The sequence below is a fragment of the Haplochromis burtoni genome, unplaced genomic scaffold (genome assembly GCF_018398535.1).
Source record: "Haplochromis burtoni strain Fernald_Lab_line unplaced genomic scaffold, NCSU_Asbu1 Contig_221, whole genome shotgun sequence".
NCBI classification, from domain to species: domain Eukaryota; kingdom Metazoa; phylum Chordata; class Actinopteri; order Cichliformes; family Cichlidae; genus Haplochromis; species Haplochromis burtoni.
In genome coordinates, this window is record NW_024582582.1 from 606,197 (window position 1) to 619,428 (window position 13,232).

Below are 13,232 nucleotides of genomic sequence, written 5' to 3' on the forward strand. Positions count from 1 at the left end.
ATTTAGGTCAGTATCGGACCGATACCGATACGTAATATCGGATCGGTCCATCTCTAATAAGAACCAGTCCATTTACCATCTTAGTGAGGACATGTCACGAAAACTGGTTACATTTAACCCTCAGCCTAAACCTGACCGTAACCTAATTACAACCCTGACACTAACACCACATTTTGAGCCTCAGCATTTTGTCCCCATAAGTGACTGTTGGTCCCCACAAGTACAGTAGCATGCCAATTTTCTGTCCTCACAAAGATGTCTAAACATGTACACACACACAAACACCAAAAAAAACAATGCATGAACAACATAGTCATCAGTGTCATTGTGGCACAGTGTCATAGATGTATTGAGGTGCCCTGTGGCTCTTTTCCCACCCCCCACACTAGTGCAAGCCTTTCTGGATCAGGAGACATTTAGTCAAATATGTCTTCTGTTGGACTGGGACATGCTGGGTTGACATGTTCATCACAGATAGTCACAACCAGTAACTACTGGTAACCGTTTTATTTATACCTATAATGCCAAATCAGCAGTTATCTCAAGCTGCTTCCACTGTAAGGTAAAGACGCTACAATAATACGCATAATAATGCAGAAAATCCTAAAGAAGCAGAGAAGCATCTAGAATCATGCTTTGTTTAGATCCATCCTTTTACTCAGAAAGCAAAGAACGCTTCTTTGAAGCTTAACATCTGTTAGATACTAATCTCATTTAAGAGACAAGTTTTTTCTTGTAACGTGGCCTTGTGTTTGAAACCTTCAGGACATGATATGAGAGAAGCTGGGTTGCCAATCAGAGCCCTCGCCTGCTGACATTGACATTCTCCCACTGAGAAGTCCTGGCTCCCCGTGTTCGCTGACCTGCCTGGCATTTCACTCCTAAAGTGCTGCCAATGTCACTTTTTAGCATCACAACATCAGCCACACTGCACAGCCATCACCATTTGAGAGCTGCATCGATGCAGCTCGCAAAAGAACAGTAAAACCTTCTAATGCTGATATGAGTTTTTCTCTCTTCAGTTAATAATTACAGTCCATCTAATTAACTAATTATCTAATTAAAAACATTTTAAACATACTAATGCTAGGACAAGATGGCACCAGGGTTACTACATGGTACATCTAAGTATGCACTTCTTTAATGTCCTAACAAAGGACTGTCCTTGAACTGCAATGGCTCACTAATTCTGTTTTCACGGGGTCACTTTTCCAGAGGTCCCTCTGTCTCCTTTGTCTCATATTTTAAAAAACATGTAACAGAGATTTGGGTAAAATATCAGCTGGTCTTGTTGAGAGTTTCATTTGTGTATTTCAGAAAATGTCCTCCAAAGAAACAGGTGAAAAAACTCCATAATGGTGGAATGTGGAGGACTATGAATTAAAGGGACTTTAAGTGGGAGTTATATTTTTGCTACTGCAATTAATCTTTTCTAGAAAACATTTTAGAAAGTCATTGTAGTCTTTATGTGGAAAAAAATGGTATCAATGGTGTTTAAGGAGAAATGATGCTCACAGCACCTTTGGATTCCTTTTTCCTGCAGAAATTAGTTTGGAAAAGATGCTCTTGTGACTTTCAGCATGTCATTAAAAGCACACGAGTCCCCTGAAATAAAGCCTGTTTTCCACAGGTGTCACAGTGTGTTCTTGAATAAGTCAGAAGTTGGAAATTAGGAGTTCCCAGTAGGATTTTTTTTGAACACCCCTTCATCAGATTTCCCACTCAGAAAGTTAGAGCAGACCAACATACCCCAAGTTAGTGATCCAAAATGGCGGCACTGAAGGTAAACAGCAGTAAAACTGTGAACATTTAATCTGTACTGCCACTGTTGTGTATTTTTAACACCGTAAATAAGCCACACACTGATCAGGCTCTTTACATGAATGCCTTTTTAAAGCACAAAAATGAGTATTATGCTGCATTGCTAGTGATACCTAAATCTTGCTAAGAAAACTAATCCTGTTTTCCCCTGGCTCCCTGGCTCCCACATCCGAGGTATCTGGAACGTACATCAAGCCGGTGCTTTCTTGCTATGAGGCAACAGTACTAATAATTGCATGAGATATAGGTTACTTATAAAACATGAACCTGATTGAGGAGAAAACAAAGTCTTCCTGTTGCCACCAGAAAATGTTTACTTTGTAATGTGTATTGGGGTTAATAGTTCATTTACTTGCAAGAGAACGCAGGTCATATATTTTCCCTCGTCTCATTCAAGCAATCCTGTGCCAGCAGTAATCACTGCAGACTGCAGGCAGGCTGCCACACTAGGCTTGTCTAATAGGATCTGGAGGAGCAGCATTTGGGTGGCAGGCAGGCAGCCACTTGTTTAAAAAGAGACAAAAAACACAGCGTCCCTCAACACTGTCTGACTCCCTTTCTGACCCACATCCACAATGACACATCTGGCAGAGCGATTTCCACACATAGACACTGTGCTGCGGCCAAGTTGTTTTCAGAGCTCTTCTTCAAGACACAGACTCCATAATGTCAGTGACAAGTGGCAAGTCAAACCACAGTTGCGTGTTTACACAGCAGAATTATGTTGTGTCATTACTCTTTTATGGTGATGTCAGAATACTGACTGCAGTGAAAAGAGCACCAAAAACACACTGCCATATTAACTCTTTGTAATATTACACAATATAAATCTCGAGGTGACAGTGAATTGGTGCTTTATATACTGTTCTGAAAATGAAACTGAATTGAATTCATATGTGTAATTCTAGTTTAAGTTAAATTCTTTGGTGTATTGTTTCTCTTTATTGTTTTCTGCATGTGTTATATATAAAGTTCCTTCCCTGTGTCCCATAGTTAGTTCCTCTTGTCTCCGTGCTTCCACACTAATACGTTTTCTCTGTTTTTGCCTTCTGCCCACACTGAGACAGCATTTTTGGTCGAGGAAAACTTGAAAACGCTCTCCAAAGTGGATACATTTGAAAACGCTGTTTTCGCGTTGCAGTGTGGACTGTGAAGGCTGAAGCATTTTGGTCTAGTCTCCATGTCACAGTGTCAAGTCCGCGTCTTTGTGTATGTCTTTTGTTTCCTGTTTTCCTGTGACAATCTCGCATCCGGTGCTCATTGTTTTCAGTTTTGCTTCCTCCCCGTCTCGTTTTGTCAGATTAGTCCCAGCTGTGTTTCTCCCGTGAACTAATGTCCTAGTTCTTGGTTTCCCAGTTTAGTTTTCTAGTTTCCTAAGATTTCTGGTTTGAGTTTTATGTTTCTGGTTATGTTTTCTTGTATTTCGTGTTCGAGTTTTGAACAGCAAAATAAAGCTGCCTCCTTTAGGTTATCCTTCTGTGTCTCGAGTCCTGCGTTTGGGTCCTACCTCCTGCCTGCCACACAGCTAACCATGACAGAACAACGCAACAACGGACAAAGGAAAACACAGGGCTTAAATACACAAGGGAATACCGAGGGAAATGCAGGCAAAACTTCCACTTTTGTTGAATTACTTTATTTCTCATCTGTTCTTGCTAGATTGTAGCATGATGTGATTAATGATTAATCATAGCTCCTTTGGATTTTGCATAATATATTTATCATAAATCTTAACTACAGAAAACAAAATACTTACATATTCTTGTAGCCCTTCTTTCTTTCCATATCTCTAGCAGAATGTACAAATATGGGTGGTCTCCTCTATTTTTGTGCCAATGAGACGTCAAACAGCTGTAGCATAAAAAACACCTAAACTGCATTAGAACAATCAGTTGAAGCTACTTGCCTGTTTTCCAATCAATGCACTCATTCTGCATAAAACAATGATTCTCATTTCCCCGTTTCACTCATGTCTAATCCATTTGAACAGAAATCCCAGTGTCAGCCATCTTAACCTCAATGGGAAAAGCAATCCCCTCATTACCAGCTGCGGTGGCTTTGAGATGTAACACGACTGTTGTGCTGTTTGAGAAAGAAATCCCAACGGAAAAAACAATACCTGAAAATAGATCAGCTGGGACATCAAGTGCGTAGAGACTGATTTGTTTCTCAAGCAGCAAAACTGTCTTTATACTAAAAGCATGGATGACTTAATTGAAGATTTATAGCAGCTAAGTCAAAGAGCAGGAGAGTCTTTTAAAAACACGGTCGCATTTTCACCTCCAGGTAACCTCTACTGCACAATAATGAGACAGTGTGCTACATGGAATCTTTTTAAAATCATCCAAATGTCAAGTATGTGTCAAAAGACATCAGGCAAGTCAGACCTGTATGGATTTTCTTAGACAAAGGGAGATGAAAGAGGCTCAGGTAGAAGGATGCGTGTAGTGCTGCAGCTCAGATCAGACTCGTTCAAAGGTCTGGCTTCTACAGAGAGATGGCAGTTTCGAGAGGACCCAGAGTTAGCATCCACCTTTAAGATTTAAGTGTGTGTTTGCAGATCTGATAGGCTCATTTTCAGTACCATCACATGGACTACTCCAAATTTTTCCTGAACTTTTAAGGTGACTAAAATGTCACTTCTGGTTGATGGTTTGCATTTGTACACAATTTGTACAATGGTGCACTGACTGCTGTTGGTCATTATGATTCACAACTTGAGACAAAGCTTGAGGCGAGTCATGCACAAGCAGCAAGGCACATTCACAATATTAGAGTTAGAGTAAGCAAAGCGATTATATTTTATAAGTTAAGTGCTCGAAAAGAAAAAGCTATGAATATATCAGAAACATCAAGCCAAACACCAACATTTCTAAACTTTCATGAATTATATTGTACTTATTGGCTGGAAAATAATTTCCCTGAGGCACACATCGTGCTCATTGGCTAACAATTTGTCAGGTCACTAGCCAATAAACATGCCATGGTTTATCCTGTAATGATATTGTACAAAATTGACGTCACATTATCAGTGATGGGAATAACTGTTACAAGTAACGGCATTACTAACGGCTCCTGCGGGCGGCAATCACTTTCTGCCCGATGATCACTTTTTGGCACAACACCTGGAGCTCAGGGGGCAAAACAATGGCATGAGTGCTGCTGTTTGACTGAGGAAGAATAAAGTAGTCGTGGTAAGCCAATCACACGACCGCTTTAAGATGACAAACCAACAAGGTGATATATACCAGTTTTTAAATTGAGTTGATAGGCTGCGTAAAACCAGAGACATGATCAACAATATATGCGTGTGTTTTTTTCTCAATGGTTTCGTCACGTTTACTGACGTTTACAGGCTGTGATGTTCTCCTTTCTAGTGGACAGAAATTATTGCAGTGGCACAAATAATTTGTGTGGCATCTTATTGAATGCAGAACAGCTGATTGTTCTGTAAATAGTTTGAAATGGTTATTAAAAAGGGGGTAAAAGGTAAATGGCTGCAAAAACTTTGTTGTTTGCAAAGATTGTGCATATGATTTTAAAATTGACAATTATGAAATATGATTCAATAAACATGTTTGTGGTTGTTACAGTAAAAATATAACTTTTTCTACTCGGATTTTATGTTTTTTGTCTGATTTTAGATCAATTGTGTTAATACAGTCAAAATGAAAACATGACTGTAAATTCAGACACATGAGGTTGTGCTGAAAAGAATGAGACCAAACAAGGCAAATAAACAGTTTTTAAAGGTGAAATGTGGAGGGAACATCAAAAGTGGTTAAAAATGGCCAATTATACCCTGGACCCCAGAGGGTTACTACGGACCCCCGCAAGGGACATGGGAGAAAAAAATTACGATGAACTTTTGCGAGATCTCACAAACAGTGTGAAAGCAGCTTTGTGTCAGTGTCACTGTGGTGTCTTTGGTGGAAATGCTGACCTACTGAGGGGCCAATTAGCATTTTGTGAGGAGGTCACGCTACTCTATAGAAAGGATCCATCTGAATGAAATGCAGCCATGATTAACATGATTAAGGATCCCTGTGTTTAGAGAGTCACCGTTTCCTGTTGGGTCACTGATGTTTATCAGCATTATTGGTCACCTGTTCTGATGAATGGTGCTCAAAGCTTTAGCACCATAATGTTAACCACAACAAGGTTACTTCACTTTTTCAAAAACCCAGTCTCCCTCTCCTGATGACTTACTTCCCTTACTTGTCTCCTTACTCACAGCTGTGTGTGCTTGATCTGTATGCAGTGAGGATCCTTCTGGGGCCCACTGAGCCAACCCTATTCTGTCAGTGTCAGGGAGCTGAGAAAGCTCCCTTCTAAACCCTCTGGACTGCTGGTGCCCAGAGACACTGAGGTCCAGGAACAGCTTGTCACGATCAGCGTCTTCAGACACTATCAGCATACAGACATAACCTAGGACATGGAAATGCTGCTGTCTGAGAGGATGCATGAACTTCTCTTTCAAAGTCTGACACAGGTGATCTATGCAGGAAGGACAGCCAGCTGTGGCTTCATGCCAATTTTTGAAATTGCTTTTACTGATTTGTGGAACAAAAACAGCTCAATATATGAGATAGCTACCATCACATAACTCAGTCATTTCTTAGCTTTTACTATTAACACAGAGTGGTGCTGGCTACTGCTGGAAAGGAGCTAGTCAAGAGCAGTGAGACTAGTCGTGAAAGTGAAAGTCATTATAAAAAGATGTTGAGGATAACAACAGACATGGATGCTTAGTGGTCAGACACTTAATTCTGATGAGGAAATTTGCTTAATTGAAATGCAAAAGACAGATATTTATAAGGCATCCAATTTTCTGTTATGTTTACCTAAACAAATAATAATAAAAAATGTAAATAATACAAAAAATATCCATGCTGTCAGTTCATAATTAATAAAGGACACATTTAAAGTGATGCATAGGATTTATCAGTTAATATTAAAATTCTGATGTTAACATAAACAAGTATTTAAAAAGTCAATTTACAAATATCAAGAAAACTAGAGTTAGTCCCCCAAAACTTTGGCTTCCCTTGAAGGATTCAAGTTTTAATTAAATATACTGAAGGCTTATTTTACAGAGTGCTGACCTGCATACATAACTTTTTAAAAAATTCTGTCAGTGTTTCCTTTTTGTAAAGCCTTTGAATAAGGGCTTTAACCAGGACCAAACTCAAAGGGTCTCCAGTTGCTCAGCCATAAATCTCACTGTCACCGTTTCCCCAACACTTCAGTTTTAAACCCACCCATAGCATATAACGAGCTATGATTAGCGTAGAGAAGCAGGTGAAAATCAATTTGCAAAATCAGAGCAGACACATTCTGGCAGTGCAAATGAAATAAGAGCTACCAGATTTGCCTGATCCCCACAGTGCCAAGCACACAGAGTTTGCATGTTCTCTGTGTTCTCCGTGTTATTTGGGTTCTCGCCAGGTTTCCTCCCACAGTCCAAAGTCATGAACTCAGTGGGGTTGGGTTAAGTTGTCGTTCCAGTGTGAATGGTACATCTGTCCTGACCCTGTGGCAGACTGGTGACCCTGTCCCTCGTCCTTTCCTAGCACAGATTATCAATTAGTTCATTGATTTCTTTAATCTTCTTGCTATAACGAGCATAGCATATGTATGTTCATATATCTCCTCCTTAAAATGTAAAAATTAACATCTAAATAAATAATCATCTCCCTGCAAATGCAATGTTGCAAATTGTTCCATTCATGATTGTTTCACATGTCGCGTTCAATATACGTCAACCATAAATAACCTAATGCTCACCAAAACTTGATCTGCGATGGAATTTTAAATATGGAAAAAGGTGCTGCAGGCCTGCAGTGTTAGTAATAGTGTTCATAATTGTTATTGCTGATTAGGCGATCGTCAGCTTTTAAGCAAATAATCAAAAAGTGAATATTTGCTATGGGTGGTGCTATGTGCAAATAAAGAAGGAAATTCTATGTCTAAGTGCCTAAGGCGCGCACACACACACACACACACAGATGAATATAGGGGGGGACTCAGGGTTTAGTATCTTGTCCAAGGATATTTTGACTTGCAGAATGGAGGAACTAGATGTCCATCACTGATCTTCTGCAGACTGACTCACCTCCTAAGCTACAGCCACAGAACTCTTTTTTTTTTTAATTTGGAGGAGAGCAAGGACCTGCAAACTGCCTAGAAATTAAAGATTAATTGGATTATAAAAAAGGAATGATATGCAAGAAGCCCAGGCAGTTGGAGCTCCTTAGGGCCTGGGACCATAATTCAACGTTACGTGTAGCAAGTCTGTGTGCGTCAACAATGAGCGAGCTACTCAAACATCCGTTTTGGACAATTAAATATTCTTTGGCAACGGTGGCTCTGTACACCACCACAGCAGATTTTAAATCAAACAATTAAGATGTGACTGAAGTGTAGATTTTCAGCTTTTATTCAGCTTTTATTAAGAATTTACAGCCAATTTTATAGAAATATCCCAGTTTTGAAAGTCTCAAAAGTGATTGGACAAACTAATACAATGTTAAATATGATTGTTTTAAGACAGGCAGCACGTCGGCGCACTGTTGCCTCACAACAAGAAGTTTCACTGTCTGACTGGAGTCTCTGTGGAGTTTGCATGTTCTCTCTGTGTTCTTTGGGTTCTCTGGTACTCCGGTTTCCTCCCACAGTCAAAAGTCACGAAATTAATGGAGTTAGGTTAAGTGGTCATTCTAAATTTTCCATAAGTGTAACTGTGATATCTGTCTATCTGTCCTGGCCCTGTGGCCATGCAACCTTAAATGGATACATGGAAATGGAAGGAAGGATGGATGGAAAGGTGAATGGGTGCTTTTGTATCTTTACCTGCTTAAATGTGTGTCAACGTTGCATTTCATAAATCCATTTTCAAAACATGTCATGGCTACAGCACATGCCTATCTCAGTTCATTTTATGAAATCATATATGTGCATCTAAACTACATCAGTGAGGCTGACTGAAAACAAGGCAGGTGACATTTCCTTAAGATTTCCATGAAAAATGGCAACAGCACTTTGAAAATCTGAAAGAAAAATGACTAAAAACCTAGAGGAAAAAATGTGTCTACACAGCACATTGTGTGTTAAAGACATTAAAAGGGTGAGATTTCTTTACTCAGTGGGGTGAGACTTCTTTTTCTTGGTGAGCATATGTTGTTGTTTTAGTATTTTTTTCATCCAGTCCCTCTTTCTAGCATTTTTTCCGCTGGGGTGGGGGGAATTGTACGTGAGTCAACCTATGGGAGGAGATCATTCATCCTGCAGCACGAACTCCAGCGGACGTGTTTCGTTCATTTTTTATGTCGCTTAGCTTTTAGACCCTCTTCCTAGTACACATCAAAACTTTGACCACGTTTAAGCACCTTGCATACTTGTACATCTTATTCTCTTGCTCTATAGGCTCATTAAAAATACAAAATATTGAGATTTTAATAACTATTTACAAACTACTGTGTAACAGTGCTGGAGCGCAGTTTCCGTGCTCTGATATCCTGCTTATAAATTAAGATATAAAACAACTGAAAGAGACCATAACTTATTTATTTTTTTTAACACTGTTGAACACTGAACACTGTTGGTGTGCGAATCTTTTTCTTTTCTTTTTTAAACAGATGGTACATTTAATATCTATGTATTCATGTGATCTGAGAGTTGCACTCTCCGGAGCTCTCCGAGGCACTCGGAATAAATCCTGCTACGGTTGGTTGCTGCAACCCCACGCACTTAAACACCCACAGCACATGCAAATTCCTCCTTTGAGGAGAAAAAAAAAAAGAGTTGTTCAGCCCAGGATAAAGACAAGGAACACTGGAATGGAAACATGGAAAAGTGTATCGAGGGCAGAAAATTACGCACGAGAATATAGGATTGAATAAAAAAAAAAAAAACATCTGGAAGAAAAAAAACTGACTTTAATTACAAACATCAAGTAATGTCTAAATCTGTCAGAGCACAAAGATCCGGGGCTTACCTGCAAGAAACGGTGATTTCAATCTTTGTAGCAGGTACGATGGAGTTGAGTGGGTCGAAATCCCCTATTGTCGCCATGGCCGAGGCTATTTTTTATTTATTTTCTTTAAATCAGTTGTTCTCAGTCCCTGAAGTTCGTACTTTTATTACAGCGCAGACTTTCCTTTGGCTGTGAGTGTGTGTTCCATCAAACCGAGAGTGTGAATCTGCCGCCTCCGGTAGTAGTAGTTGTTGTTGCCGCTGGAGCGCATCGGGTTAGGAGGCATACCTGAGGATGAGGCTTTCATTTACGGCGAGAGAGAGAGAGAGCGAAGCTGACAGAACCGGATGCTCAAGCTTCTCTGCGCCTCTGTCCTCTTAATTCCATCGCCAGGTGGAGACAGACATCCACAAATCTTTCAGCCGTATTTGGGCTCGACAAGGAATCTGGTATGGAAAGTGATCTGTGCCAAAAAAAACCCAAAAGGGAGCCTATGCAAAGAAAGACCTTTTCGAGAACATTATAAGATTGTTTTATATTTATATACACACAGATCGCTGTAAATTTTTAAAACAAACTGAGGCAAAACCATATAGGGCACCATTTGTAAACTGAAACATGCTGAAATTTACGGCAACATTTTTTCGCATTTAGCTCCAAACCTTATAAAACATGTTTTTTTGAGTCACTTTTACAAATTAATTTGCAATTTGTAAATTACAACTTTACAAAAACATTTGTAACTTTTTATATTTAAAACTAAATGTTAAATCTAATATTATATTTAAATCTAAATGTTACAGCAAACGAAATATTTAGCTAATATGCAAATTTATTCTACTAAAATAAAAGCTTAACAAAAGCCTCACGCTCTGCCTGTAGTGCTCAGGTTGTGTGACCGCTCTCCCTGGACGTTACTTCTCACTGCCATCAGCTGCTTCACTGCTTGACTACCAGCATGTTCAGTGACTTAGACAAACATCAGAGCCATATAAATGTTAATTAACAGTATGTTTTCCATTCATTTGAATGTCCAACAACATTCTATTAAACTCACAGCTATGAAGGCTTATTTTCACCACAGTAAAGGGCAAACAAGCCCTTGTGTTTTTGACACAGTTGGACATGTCCACAGTAACCCATCGTTCTCTTGGAAGAACACAGAAGACATGGATTACTTACCTCATTCTCATTAAAAAACCCAATCAGCAGTTTTAATGCCAGGCTATAAAGGTTTATTTCTGCTGGCTTCACACAGCAATCTACACTCCATCTACATCAGCTATTTTAATAGGTACACCTGCAAGTGTCTAATCAGCCAAACACATGGAAGCAACTCAGTGCACTTGTATTCATAAGGTTGCTCCATATAACTGTCTAATAGTAAGTGTGGGGAGCCACAGCCCCTGCACCACAGGACATGAAGCAGGCATGCAAGAGATCCAGGCCCTAGACATCTAGAGCCCCCCAGAGCCCAAGGAGGACCACCACAGGGGCAGTCGCGCCACCCACCTAGAAAAGAGGTGAGGGGAGCCCCGGACAGGGTTGTGGTGCAGAAACCATGGGGAGGTGTGACAACGAGCCTGCAGGCGCCGCTGGCAGCCAGCTATGCCAGAACAAACTGAGCACGGGGCAGAGACCCGAGACCCCTCCACACCCCAGAAGGGGCCCAACCAAGCCAGGGGGGCCAGGCCCCACCAAGCAGCCACTGGGAGTGAGCCAGTACTTACCCCCACCTGCCGAGGCTGGGTGCTCAAGTATCAGCCACTGGCAGTGTGGTGGTGGGGGGGAGATAGGCCCCCCCTGGTGTGGGGGCCTGAGATGTTCTGACAGAGGTGAGTCTAAGACCCGACCTAACACAAATGTGCATTCCCAGCCTCATGCACACAAATACAAATACTAAGCACTCACTCAACAGGGAGAGACACACACACACACACACACACACTTTACTCCCAGGTCCAGGCACCATCATCTCCAGAGGGACAATCCACCCCAGACCCAGGAGATTGCTCCCTTTACTCTGGAGTGGAGACAAGCAGACCGTTCCCGGTCCTGCAGCAGCAGCAAAGCCCAAGATCCCAGATCCCGACCAGAAGGCCAGCTCCTCCTCCCAGCCCCCCCGATGTCAAACAGAACGGGGGTGTCTGAAGACCCCATACCTCACTCCGCCTGCTCATATCTTGTGTTGATGCGTGCTGTTCTAAGGTGCATTTACAACAGGAGGGGGGCATTGTGCCAACGACCCTCTGCCAGATAGTAACTAGTGTCAGCACGGCCCCTCCCGAGAACCCTCAATGTCTACATGTATTTAAAACTGAGGTGGACACCGGCACCAGAGGTGAGGCTGAATAAACAGACCTCTGGACGCTGTTTAGTGTGCCCACCCCCAAGACCCTATACACTTGTGTCATGAGAGTGTAAGTAATGTGAGTATCTAAGTTGTGGGATAAAACTGAGGCAAAGGTGGCCAAGAAGGGACAGAGAAATGCTTCCCCTCTGCCTGAATGATGCACTTGTACCTCAAGGCCCTGCATGTGGTGTGGTGTGATGGAGCGGGAGGAGGGAGGCACTTGGGGATAGGGATGAAAGGATTGGGGGAGGGCAAAGTAGCCCCTCTCTCAAACCAACTCCCCCGCTGACCCCCATAGGTACCACCAGTTCCCAGAATCCACCAAGGGCAGGGAGCCCAGGCCCATCCAGACCAAGCTCCATAGAGCATTGGGTGGCCCACCCGATCCCACCGCAGGGGGGGGGGGGTGGGGAGGGGGGGGGGGGGGGGGGGGAAAAAAAAAAAAAACCCACCGTAGTGGTAACTGGCCCTCCAGCCTTTTAACTTCAAAGTGGTCCATAGGCCAGGGGGCGGTGGGCGTGTGTGGCGGGGTGTGGTTGGTGGCTCGGCTGCAGCAGAGTGAGCCACAAACAGAGCCCGTGTGAATAGAATAAAAATCTGAAAGGGAGCATCCTGAGTCGTGTCGGGTCCTTCAGGGTTACAATGATATAGATAGATTATGAATCTCACTTGTATGAGAGTGAACAGGTTTCTCTGGCCTTCATCTCCCCCCCCCAAAAGATTAAAAACAAGACCACACAAAAACAAAAACCTTTGACCAAGAAGAATTATTTTTCCTTTATTCAAAATTGCCACCTGGAGTTAAAGTCACTTTCAACTGTAGCTCGACATCCATCAACAAGTAATGGTATTTGATAACCCAAAAGGAAGGGGAAAAAAAAAAAAAAAAATTAGCATTCTTTAAAAATGCATCAGATATACAAAGACTCTACACAGGACACTAGACAAGAGCAATGCAGCATTTCAACAAGTTAAAACCTCATTTGTGAAACAATGATTTACCCCAACTGAGAGACTGAGGGTGGCGTGTTTTAGTTTTTATTAAAAATTTTAAAAGAAAAAAAATTGACGATGTTTTTTTTG

The 13,232-nt window shown here is 41.5% G+C and overlaps 1 protein-coding gene across 2 annotated transcripts in view; it reads right to left on the bottom strand.

Moving 5' to 3' along the window:
• Nucleotides 1-10,226, bottom strand: part of LOC102302282 (copine-9) — a 198,881-nt gene extending 188,655 nt beyond the window's left edge. For both annotated transcript variants that reach the window (XM_014338841.2, XM_014338840.2), the window contains exon 1: nt 9,818-10,226. In XM_014338841.2, the coding sequence (XP_014194327.1) occupies nt 9,818-9,894 (77 nt within the window). In that variant the 5' untranslated portion in view covers nt 9,895-10,226. The remainder of the gene's footprint in view (nt 1-9,817) is intronic.
• Between the last annotated feature and the right edge of the window lie 3,006 nt (nt 10,227-13,232).